Source organism: Populus alba, chromosome 15 (genome assembly GCF_005239225.2).
Source record: "Populus alba chromosome 15, ASM523922v2, whole genome shotgun sequence".
NCBI classification, from domain to species: domain Eukaryota; kingdom Viridiplantae; phylum Streptophyta; class Magnoliopsida; order Malpighiales; family Salicaceae; genus Populus; species Populus alba.
The window spans coordinates 3,177,137-3,190,445 of record NC_133298.1 but is presented as its reverse complement, the minus strand read 5'-3'; the positions used below and the strand labels follow the sequence as shown (position 1 = coordinate 3,190,445).

General features: G+C 36.5%; 1 protein-coding gene across 1 annotated transcript; it reads right to left on the bottom strand.

Moving 5' to 3' along the window:
* Positions 1-281: 281 nt before the first annotated feature.
* LOC118055680 (membrane steroid-binding protein 2) lies at positions 282-1,503 on the bottom strand. The gene is made up of 2 exons (XM_035067621.2): positions 1,005-1,503; positions 282-745 (listed from the first exon to the last, which is right to left on the bottom strand). The coding sequence occupies exons 1-2, from the start codon at positions 1,346-1,348 to the stop codon at positions 496-498; spliced, it is 594 nt and encodes a 197-aa protein (XP_034923512.1). The 5' UTR covers positions 1,349-1,503; the 3' UTR covers positions 282-495.
* Positions 1,504-13,309: the final 11,806 nt, after the last annotated feature.

Here is a 13,309-nt window from a genome sequence, read left to right as displayed (position 1 = left end):
TTTCAACTGGCAATCCATCGTCCCAAAATCCATATGAATATTGGCGAAACAAAACAGACGGTCTTATGACATGGAATTCGGAAATTGATTCATCTTTTGAATTTTACTCTTCATTCATGTCTGGGAGAATTTATCTGTGGCTTATTGATTGGGATTAAGGGTTGGCTGGTGAAGGACCAAACACAGTTCTTAAGATTGTAACCATTCCACTTCTAGGTCCAAGAACTACTCGTTTGAATCACTCTTGGTTGTAAGAAAATGAAACAGATAAAGAAACTATGTGAATCAGGCAAAGCCAAATCATCAATTATGTTTTCATGACCAGTAGGTTCAAATTAAAAGCTACTTTCAGTTTAAACTTACCATCTATGTTCAGCAAGTAGCTCTCCATCCATGTAATGCATGCCTCTGCTACAATAATGTATTGCATACACTTCTATATACTTGGCAACCATCAAAAACCATGCTTAAACTTAGCTTTCATTGCTCCTGATTTCAGTCATGTTTCTCACTCTCTTGGACTTCACCTCCATTAACAGCTTGATCAGTGCCCACAAGCTGCCCGACCTTCACATATTTTTCCATGAATTTATATTCCCAGTCCTGTAAAACTTCAAGCTCAGGTTCACTTAAGCCTTCAAGGTTCCCGTTAAGATCTCGGGGGTCGAAAGACATGAGTGCTAAGGCCCTGCTAGCTTCCCTTCCGGCAAACAATGCATATGGACCACCAGGACCATAAAACATCCTGCACAGTGCACACCAAGTTGAGTTTCAGAATTGTTTTCAGGCATGACAAGTAATGTTATAAGAATTGATAGAAGGACCCAATTGAGAAATGTTTAAGCCATTAGGACCTAATTGGTAAAATTGTTATTTTGGGACCCAATTGAAAATCGTATGATACATTCGGTGCTAATTTGAAGCTTCTAAGCTAATCCGACCAGAAATGTTTATTTTACAAAACAAGAACAGCAGCAGCAATCAGAGAGAAAGAGAGGAATTACCTGGAGCGAGAGACATCATAGATCTTGCCTTTGATAGCCATGAGAAGAGGCTTATTAGGATCAGAACCATCATAAGCTCTCAATTCCTCTTCAGTAACATCTCCCAACTGAACTGGCTCCTGAATTGTTGGTGGTTGTGGTTGTGGTTCTGGTGGTGGTGGTTGGTTGGTGGCGATGCTACCACTCGCGTTGATGGGCTTCTTGTCAAACTCTTCTGGGTCCACAAACATGCTGCAAACTATCTTGTAAACCACCACCATAACGGCGGCAATCGTGAAAAACGCTGCCGGCGATAGGCCTGTGTATGCTTCCATGGTTTCCATTGCAGTTGCGTAGAGGCCCATTTCTTGAATTCCTCTCAATAATATTTTGTTAATGGGTATTGGCTTACCTAATGCTTCCGCTTTGTTATCTAAGCTTACCTACTGCCACACGAGTTGACCCTTTTCCACCAACCTTTTGTTCAAAACTTTCTTATTGATTTATTTCTCCCTCACAGAAGAAATAGAAAGCATAAAAAAATTCTTGCAATACAAGAATTTGTAATTGGATATAAAAACTTCATCCGAATAAATTTGATTAATCACACTCAATTAGCCCCATTAAATCTAAGTCAAATGAATACTAAATTTTTTAAGAGAATAAAACATCATTTAAATGAAAAAAATTAATTCAAATTGATACAATAACTTAGTGATTTAACACTTCAAATTTTTTTCTAGATTGATTTTCGAATCAGAAAATTATATTTTAGAGTGAGTATAGCTTGAATACTTATATATATATATATGAGAAATTTATTATAAATAAATAAACACTTTACTATCTAATATAATAATAGTTTTACTTTTATTTTTTTTATCTATTCATCAAATATTTTTTTAATTTTTTTTAAATAAATAAGTTGTTATTAAGCCCAAAACATTTAAGTTTGATATAGCTATCAGAACTAAATCACTTGACGTGATAGCAAATCAAGCTTCTCTAACTTGTCACATCTAAGTATTGTGGGTATAGCTTAATTCTCATATCCAAATATCTGGTAAGAAATTAAGTGGAGATTTAAATATTAACCACTTGATTTAGATTTAATAATAAAACTATCATAAGGGTAAATAAGATTGAATTGGATAGAGTTGGGCCAGACAAATTGTAAGAACTTGGTTTATAAAGAAGTCTTATGCTCAGTCCAACGAGTTTCAAGAATGAAGGCCAGTCTTCAATTAGAGTCTTAGTAGCGTTAATTAAGGCCCGAACCCTGCCCAGCCTGTCCGCGAGCCCCTGAACTCTAATGAAGAGAAAACATCATTTTATAATCCCATGTCAGGACATTTTCTCCATGGTTATAGGTTAATCATAGTTCAATAGATTTTGTTTTTTGTTTTTTTAATATTTTTTAGAATAATATCATTTGAATAATTAAAAAAACAGAAATAATATGGATTTAAATAAAAAAATATTACCAGCTTAATTTAATATATGATTTAAGATAAAATTCACTTTTATCTATCCAAACTCTAAATCAATAAATTACTGAGTTAATCTTTCAAATCAAAGTTGTTCCAGAACCATGGTTTTCTCAATTTTGTGTATGGCAAAAAATAATTTAAATTTCATTCCATATCTATCATCTACTATACAATATGACCCTTTCATCACACCATTGTTAATGTGAATTAACGCTAGTTCTAAATCTACCAAAATTACTGAAAAATCAGCCTTAAACAAATCATTGTCGGACACTTTATATGTGCAAACAAATTTAGATATAGGGAACTTTTGGGATTTCGGTGATGATTTCTGTATGATTTTGTCCAGCCAAGGATAGGTTTAGGATGAAATTGAATTTTTTAATTTAGTAGGAACCAAACTGAAACTTTTGACATATATCGAGGACTAGATTAGGGGGTTTTCCTCATGTGAAACACCTGCCATACTGAGGCCCTGGGCTCTTCGTTTTCCTGTGCTCGACTTTCCTCGTTGTTTCTTCTCTCAGATATCCTCACTTGATTTCCTTCCACAAAGAGGACGCGTTTTTGCCTCCTCAAAGGAACCCTTTCAGCTTTCAATTTCATTCCATTTTTACCAAGAAATTTCTCCTCGCTACTTCCCTTGCCGATGTCTGTCTCTTTTTGCATTGACTAAGTGAAGTCTACGTTATTATTGACTTTTACAAGTCTTTTCTTTTTTCAAACTACAATACAATTTTTTTTTTCATTTTTATATAAAAGATAAATAGGGTAGGACCCCGTCGGCATCATCCACTTTCGAATAATAGAGAGACAAGAGAGATAATTAGAAGTGGAATGGTGTTTTTTTTTTTAAAATTATTTATTTTTAATTTATATTTTTTGATTATTTTAATGTGTTGATAATTTTTAAAAATAAAAAAAATATTATGTTAATATATTTCTATATAAAAAATACTTTAAAAAGCAATAGCTATTATACTCTCAAATATTTTAAAAGTATAACTTCTACTTTTATTTTTAAGTTTTTTTTTTTAAATGTTTTTGGCTTTAAAAAACATTAAATTAATGTTTTTTGTAGTATTTTTTTTTAGTTTTTTTGATATGGTAATATTAAAAATAAAAATAAAATCTTTTTTTATTTTATTTTAATGAATTTTCAAGAATTGTTTTTTTTTTTAAATATCCTATATATCAATCTCAAACACCCCTTTACTAGTTTACGAAACGCCGGTATATTTAATAACTTGTTTAATGAAAGGTGAAATCTTTAATAGATAGGAGAGGATCATAGTGATTCTCCCATCAGTTTTAGTTTTTTTTTTTTTTTTTTTAATTTAATTAATTTCACAATTAAAATGTCACACTACAAGATTTCACAGTTTTACCGACGGACATATTCCGTCGGTGTGTGACAGAACGTTCGTCGGTAAATTATTTACCGACTATATTACCGACGGAATACTTCCGTCGGAATACCTTTTGTCGGTAATTCCACATTTCGTCGCTATATCCGTCGGTAATAAAAAAAACACATTTACCGACGGTTTTACCGACGGCCGGTGCGCGCCAAAAAAAAAAAGTTTCCCACTTGGAATATACCGACGGAATACATTCCGTCGGTGTTATTTAAATACCGACGGAGTAACTCCGTCGGCAAAAGTGTCGGTGATATTTCATACCGACCGAATAAATCCGTCTGTAAATTCGTCGGTATTTTTATACCGACGGAGTATGTCCGTCGGTGAGTATGTCGGTGATGGGATGGCATACCTCGGACACTGTCCAATGCCGACGGATTTATTCCGTCGGTAAATCCCTGTGTAATTTTTTTTTTAATTATTTAGAAAAAAATAATATAAATTAATAGTAATACAAACCAATTATGCAAATAAAATTTATATTAAGCAACAAAAACTCAAAGTTAAATAATATTCATTACAAAATGAATGTGTTTAAAAAAAAAAACAATTAATATAAAGGTGGAGGAGGAGGAGGGTGGGGGTTAGGCGGCCAAAAAGGATTAGGCGCACATGTTCCGCCTTGTGTCATGTTCATGACCATTTGACGAAGCTCTTCATAGGCCGCTCTTTGTTGTTCAGACTCTGCTCTGCGTTGTTCGTCCGCCAATCTGTGTTGTTCGTTCGCCAATCTTTGCTCTTCTTTGAGTTGTGTGTACGCCTCTGATAGGTGGTCGCACCTTTGCTGCAAGGCCACAAACTCCTTAGATTGGGAGCTCCCACCGGTTGAAGCAGTACCGGTCGACCGCAACTTGGCAGCGGTAGTGTTGGAGAGCCCGTAAACCCGATTTTTATCGGGTCCACCTGACGATCCAGCCTCCATCCACAAATCCTGATCGAATTCCGGATGGGTCGAAGGATCATCCCCGTATCTCTCCCTCAACCGATTATTATAGGTCTCCTGAAAAAAAAAATCATATTCAATTCAATAAACATAATAATAACTTACAAAATAAAATGGTTAAACAAACATACCACAAACTGTTGAGCACGGTTGTCAACGAACTATTGTGTCCCCTTTTGGCGGTCATGACTCCGCACGTGCGTCTCCACAAACAGCTCCATAGGGCTCGGCTCACGTCCAAGAGACGTAGCCTATATATAATGAAAAAAATGTATTAACAACAAATTAATTGAACGATATATTTCATTTAAATTAATCTTACCATCCGTTTCGCATGTGCAGCAAACGGAACGGAGCCGCCGGTGTGCGTTGTAACCGAGCCATGAATTTGCCGATTCCAGTTGCCGGCACCGGACTGTGAGCGTCAAGTGAACCGCTCAGACGTCACGTGCTGAAGATAGTGCGGCCATATATCTTCCGGGATGTATATTGGTTTGAAATCCCTCCAAACCGCAACATCGTTCCAGCCTTGTAACCCCTTATCCCTCGCTGTTTTTTTTGCTTTTTTCTGGGCGTCATACCAAAAATCACGCAACCTAATTCACGCACGAAAAAATTACATTTCAAAACATAAATAATTATGTAAAAAAAAAGTCGTATTGTTTTCGATGTTACCTAATTGCCGCGTGATTTTCCCACACCCTCCTCACAACACTGTCATGTTCATCGTCCCCAGCAGAATCGATGCTGTATATAAAAAAATAATTTTTTAAAATGTTAATAATTTATTTACAATTATAACATGAATTTATAATTAGAAATAAGCTGAAAATTATATATTAACACGAACCTCAAATCTACGAAAACCATGCATTGATTTGAGGCATCCATTCAGGATGTCTGGATATCTGACTCCATTGAAACAATGGAATCTCCATCGACGCTTTAAACGCCGATGATATTAATCGGGCGGCCTCAATGTTTGTGAACCTGAAAAGAAATGAAATTAATTTGTGATTACTTCATAAATTATGTTTTAAATTTGTTTTTTTTATATAAAAAAAACTAAAACATTAACAAACTTACATTGAAAGATCGTCCTTCCACTGTGCCTCGAACTGGCGGGTAAATTGATTCCGCTTCGAAGGCATGCCGCGTCTGCGATGTGAAACATCGCTGGAAGAGGCAACATCGGTTGACGGCGCAGGTGGTGTAGGTGCCTCTTCTTGAGAGGCACCTAAGGAAACATCATCATCGCTGCTAGACGAACTTGATTCGACTGGACGACCAGCTCTGGTTTTCATTTTGCGCATCTAAACAATTTTATATTAATAATTGTAAAATAAAATTCAAAAGTTAAAAAAAAAATCGGCAGCACCTCCCCTATACTGGATACTACCCAAATCCACAAACCTGCAAATATTAACAATAGCCACAACCAATCGAACCAATCTATACTAATTATTCCAACATATTCAACTATTAATCCTAAGATAAATTCAACGTTAACAATTACAATTCACAAATTAATCAATAATTATATTCAAAACAATAAAAAATATAACAAAAAATAAATTCAATAAATGCAACAAATTATACTTCAACAAATTAACAATTACAATTCAACAAATTCAAAAAATTAAAAAAAATTCAAAAATTCAACTTTAACTAATTCTAAGTTAAATTAACTAATAACAATTCTAACAACACAACAACAAAAAATATTCAATAAATCCAACAATTAAATTCAATTATTCAACAATTAAATTAACAAATATTCAACAAATTCAAAAAATATTCAAAAAATTCAACTTTAACTAATTCTAAGTTAAATTACCTAATAACAATTCTAACAACACAACAACAAAAAATATTCAATAAATCCAACAATTAAATTCAATTATTCAACAATTAAATTAACAAATATTCAACAAATTCAAAAAATTCAAAAAATATTCAAAAAATTCAACTTTAACTAATTCTAAGTTAAATTACCTAATAACAATTCTAACAACACAACAACAAAAAATATTCAATAAATTCAACAATTAAATTCAATTATTCAACAATTAAATTAACAAATATTCAACAAATTCAAAAAATTCAACTTTAACTAATTCTAAGTTAAATTACCTAATAAAAATTCTAACAACACAACAACAAAAAATATTCAATAAATTCAACAATTAAATTCAATTATTCAACAATTAAATTAACAAATATTCAACAAATTCAAAAAATATTCAAAAAAAAAAGGAACGAAATATACATACCTTAATAATGTGTCAAATTCAAAACTTTATCTACATTGCAACAAAAAACACCAACACAACAAAAATAAAAACAACTAAAAATAAAATAAATTAGAGAAAAAACACATACCTTTTAATATAATGAAGATTTACAACACCAAATCTTGCTAGACATTAAAGGTGAAAGTGTTTAAGGATTGAGGGGAAAAAAAATGAAAAATCTAGGCTGAAAAACGCAGGAGAAGAGAAGAAGCGACGGGGAGAAGAAGAAAAAATGAGGCGAAGCGGCGGGGGTGGAACTTATAGGTCAATTTTACCGACGGAATCCCCGACGGAATTAACATCCGTCTGTAAAAGGTTACAAATCCGTCGGTAAAAGGTCAAAATTCCGTCGGTATTTTTCGAATTTCGCCCCGAATTTTTAAAAGCCCTCCAAAATTTTCGCAGTCCGTCGGTGATTCCGTCGGAAAGCTGACAAGTTCAGGGGCGCATTAATTAACGCCCTTTGGGAAACGCGCGGTCCGTCGGTAATGCTGTCGGTAAAATGGGTAACCGACAAATTACCGACGGACCTACGCCGTCGGTAATACCGTCGATGGTGGTGTTATGTTTTCGAGCTTACTGTGAGATGCCGACGGAGGGCGATTCGTCGGCATAGCCGTCGGTGATTGTGGCATTTTGTTGTAAATATTTTCGAACTCTCTGTGAGATACCGACGGATGGCGATCCGTCGGCAGGGCCGTCTGTGATTGTGGCATTTTGTTGTAAATATTTTCGAACTCTCTGTGAGATACCGACGGACGGTGATTCCGTCGATATGGACGTCGGTAAGTTTGCATTATGCAGGAAAGTTTGTCTTTGTATTGCCTGTTTACCCTCCTGCAGAAACTTAACTAATAAACTGTCCATCACATAAACACAATAACCACATTGCTTAAACAGTAAATATTTTGTTTTACAAAATACATCATCAATAATCTAAATTACATGAGACAAATGTTTTTACATAGGGCTTCATGTTCATAATTAGTCGGAATTTTCTTCTTCTTCCTCGTCAATTGAATTGTCATCATCTTCATCGCAATCTTCAATATGGATATCATCTTCTTCATCGACATTTGGTTGTCCGCTAGAGCTGAGAACAACATTCAACTCCTCTCCGTCAATATCAACAAGACTATCATCGAGAACTCGAAAATTTGAATTTTCTTCCAATTCAATCGAAGGAGCAACTCGATATGGTTCAACCAACTCATGAACTTGAAAGACTTCATCTCGCACACTTGTGTCTTCGTTCTCATCCTGAACAACCTCGACACGACCCCGTGGTTTCGTTTTTAAAACGGACAACCAATCAACTCTTGAACGATCCTTTCTAAATGAAGGGGTGTATGTGTAATAAACTTGTTGACATTGTTTTGCGAAAACAAAGACATCGTTTATGTTGCGGAGTCTAGCTTTTGAGTTGATTTCGACCAGACCATGGTGCGGATCAACTCTGATTCCTCTGTCCTTCGTGTCATACCAATAGCATTTGAATAAAAACACTTTATTCTGCTCGCTATGATATTGCAGTTCGACGACCTCTTCTAATCTACCATAGTAGTCAACTTCTAACTGGCTACTTGTGGATCCCTTAACACAAACACCGCAGTTGTATGTCTTTCTTCCTTGCCCGTATTCTTCAGTATGGAAAACATATCCATTGACAAAATACCTGTTATAGCACTTAACTTTTCTTTCAGGGCCGAGGCTTAGTGAAGACAATGACTTGGGCGCACTCCTTCCCATTTGATAAACCTTATAAATATATGTAATTAAATGTACATCAATACACGGTAAATGAACGAGAATCTCGTAATGACATGCATACGTTACAATGAGTTTGTGATAGTGCTTACATGTGTTCTGAACCATGTGGCAAATTGTTCATCTTGTAATTGAAAGATCTGGGATTCGGTCAGCTGCGAGTTATTGGAGAGCAAATATTGTCAATGTTGCCTGCAAGTGATAATGAGTGTATGATATTACAATATATAATTAACAGTATATTACTGACAAAGTTTAATTACTATTACACATATATAGACTTACTGAATAAATGGTCTCAGCTCATCACAGTTAAATAGAACATAGTTGTGTGCTTGTTTGAATTCTATTTCCGACAAATATCTTCCTCTTACGGCATTTTTAGGTGTGGGTCGTCCAGTATTGGAGAATATTGACAAGTTCCCACTGGAAGGCACTTCACCGCCATCGTCATGCCGTGGAACGCGATTGATTCTTGTTCTCATATGAGGTTCGAAATAGTACGAGATAAATGTTGATATCTCTTCAACAATATAGGCCTCAGATATCGAAGCCTCAACATGCGCCTTGTTCTTAACCTTTTTTTTTAGATTAAACAAGTACCTGCATTGAAGTACAATTCAAGTATTTTCAAATAAGAAAAACATAGAAAATACTTTAAGATATGAATTCCATTGCAACTGTAATATCTCACCGTTCGAATGGGTACATCCATCTATACTGGACCGGTCCTCCAGCTTTTGCCTCGAACGGTAGATGTATAGGGAGATGCTCCATTGAGTCAAAAAATGAAGGAGGGAATATCATCTCAAGTTTGCATAGTGTCTCGATGATATTCGTTTGAAGCATCTCAATGTGCTCAACATTCATCTTGCTGGAGCATATATCTCTGAAGAAATGACTGATCTCCGTTAGTGCATCCCATATTCCCTTTGGCAACAAATCACGAAAAGCTAATGGGATGAGTGTTTGCATAAACACGTGGCAGTCATGGCTCTTCATTCCATACAATCTGCAGTCCTCTATGTTAACAAGCCTTGATATGTTCGATGCATGTCCATCCGGGAAACGCAGACTCTTAAGCCATTTGTAGACTAGCAGTTGTGCGTTTTTCTCTAACACGAAGCTTGCCCTTGGTTTTGCAACCCGTGACTCGTCATAAACCAACTCCATATTTTTTTCGGTTACAGTATAAAGCTATATCCAATCTAGCCTTCATGTTGTCCTTTGTCTTCCCCTTCACATCCATGACGGTGTTGAAAATATTCTCAAACACGTTCTTTTCGATGTGCATGACGTCAAGGTTATGGCGGAGAAGATTAGTCTTCCAATACGGAAGCTCCCAAAAGATACTTCGCTTTACCCAATTATGGGTCAAAACCAAAACCAGGAAACTTTTGCTTACCTGATTGAAGGCCAAACACAATGTCACCGTACTCTGATACAACATGATGCAATTCTTCACCAGAAAGACGCGGGGATGCAACATCTTTTTCAACTCTACCAACAAAGAAATCTTTTCTGTTCTTTCTGAACCTGTGATTAAGTGGCAAGAAGCGACGGTGACAGTCAAAAAAAAGAAGCTTTACCTCCGTTTGCTAGCGTGAATGCCTTGTTGTTTTCCATGCAGTATGGACATGCGAGTTTCCCATGCGTGCTCCAACCAGAAAGCATTCCATAAGCTGGAAAATCACTGATAGTCCACATCAAAGCCGCCCTCATAAGGAAATTTTGTTTCCTAGATATATCATAAGTCAGAGATCCGGAGGACCACAACTGCGCCAGCTCATCTATCAACGGTCGAAGACAAACATCTATATTCCGCCCCGGGCTGCTTGGACCGGGTATGACAGTAGATAGAAACATGAACTCCGGCCTCATACACATTCCCGGTGGCAAGTTATAAATTGTGAGAATGACCGGCCAACAAGAATAGGGAGCAGCAAATGACCCAAATGGGTTGAACCCGTCTGTACACAACCCAAGTCGAACATTCCTTGATTCAGCAGAAAAGTCAGGATGAACACTGTTAAAGCGTTTCCACGCTTCGCCATCAGAAGGATGCACCATCACATCATCAACGACATCGTGTGTTTGGTGCCATGTCATGTGCTCAGCAGTCCTTGGTGACATAAATAACCTCTGCAGTCTAGGTGTGATCGGGAAATATCTAAGTTTTTTATATGCCACTAGAGTCTTCCCCCTGCCAGTTCTGGGTTTGTAACGGGAATGCCCGCATGTCATGCACTCGGTCATCACAGCATTTTCAAGGTAGTATAACATGTAGAAGTTAGGGCACATGTCAATTTTCTGGTATCCTAAACCGAGGGGTTTCATCATGGACTTCGCAGCATAGAAGTTCTCTTTGAGCCTGTTCCCTTCTGGTAAAATGCTTCTTGCCCAATCAATAATTTTGTCATACCCGGCCTCACTCAACCCGTGATCTGACTTGATGGTGAACACCTATGCCACAGCCGATAATTTACTGTGGTTTGTGCAGCCATCCCATAATGGTTCGTCAGAATCTTTCAACAAATCAAAAAACCTAGCTGCCTCTGCATTAGGTTCTTCTTCTACGATTGGACATTGATTGACATTATCTTGATTCATTCTCATTGCATCCATAACCATGTTTCTGTAAGGATTAGTGTTGTCATTTGCCGCTTCATGCACGTTGCTAGCACTAGAAGTTGACCCAACCACCATTTCTCTCATTCTCCTATTACTAACAAATACCTCTCCATGTGCATACCAACACTCGTAATCCTCCACAAACCCTTTGTGTAGAAGATGCATCATTACAACATCTGGATGCATATACTTTTTATTTTGACACTTCCTGCATGGACACCTAATACCGCCTCCAGTAAAATTTCTGGGAATAGATGTTGCGAAATTAATAAAACCCTGAACCCCGTTACAATAATCCATCCTCCGCAATCCTTGGGGTGAATCTAGATACATCCATGAACGATCATCCATGACTTCTATCGAACCTCTATAAAAAGGACCCATTAATTAAGCAAGCTCTTAATTATTTCAAAACACAACATGTAATTCGGTAATTCTACAAATTAAATTTTAACAATTTTCAAACAAATACAATCTTACAAAATCTAAAACAAACCATAACAAGTATAAAATTATACATTCATATACTACAAGTTTGTTTGAGAAATAACAATAAAACATGTACATCTACTAAAAAAAAATAATACATATACTAAAAAAACAATAAAATTAACATTTAAATGTTAAAATTTTAAAAGATAGAATTACTTACAAAAAATGATAAAATCCGTCGGTAAATCAGAACACGGATGCTGTGACCACAAAACAAATACAACTTGTTGTGCTGAGATGAGCAAAATTCTTGTTTTGGGGCGAGGGGGGGCTGGTTATTTTGCAGATGGGGAGGGTTAGGGTTAGGAAGAAGAAGGAGAAATGGGGGAGAGAGTGTCGGCAGAGGAGCCATATATTCACTTTTGCCGACGGACTTACCAACGGAATAAAGCCCGTCGGTGAATCCGTCGGCAAGACCGTCGGTAATTCTAACGGGCAATCGACACGTCACCGCACGGACCTGCTATTCAAATCCCTCGGTGATTCCGTCGGTATTTTTAACGGTGCACCCGTCACATCACCGGTACGGATCTGGCATTTCAAATCCGTCGGTGATTCCGTCGGTATTTTTTGACGGTGAATAGGTCCCATCACGCGTACGGGCCCCAGTTTTTAATTCCGTCGGTGATTCCGTCGGAAACATCACCCGCCAAAACCTCCGCGCCACTGCCCGCCCTTTTTTCATTAATTCTGAATTTTCGGTCGGTAATTCGGTCGGTAATGACCGACCGAATTACTGACGAATATTGTCCGTCGGTGATTTCGGCCGAAAAATACCGACATAAAAAATTCCGTCGGTATGTCCGTTGATATTTAGCGATTTTCTGGTAGTGTCAAATTTTTTTTTTTTATTATCTTGCATGTATCATGTAGATCTTGGTTAGCTAAATTTATTGGATTATTTAACAAGTTGACCAGATGAATGCTGGAAATTTTGCTCTATCCAGCTACAGGATTTTTTGGATGCGTGCTAGTGAAGCAATCGAATGAATTAGGTTGGCTATGTGACAACACTGGCATGATTTAGAGACTGAAATTGTTTAATGTATGATCTAAGTCAATGATGTGAGCTACAAAGTCTGGCACGAGGTAGGAAACTTAAGGCGGAAATTGATCAGTAGCAGGTACCCCACATGGAATTTTGATCTCTGAAATCGTTTCAGTATTTGTATCTGTTGTGCTCATCCATACTCGTTTAGACACCGGAGGATATCAGACATGATATTATTAGAGAATAATATAAATTATATTATAAATTTTATTTAATAGTTTAAGTTTTTGGTTTTGA

Bases quoted from the DNA above. Each gene is read 5' to 3' on its own strand.
- LOC118055680 (XM_035067621.2), bottom strand. From the start codon at position 1,348: ATGGGCCTCTACGCAACTGCAATGGAAACCATGGAAGCATACACAGGC. The intron at 746-1,004 runs GTAATTCCTCTC...TGCACTGTGCAG, and splicing joins TATGATGTCTCTCGCTCCAG to GATGTTTTATGGTCCTGGTG.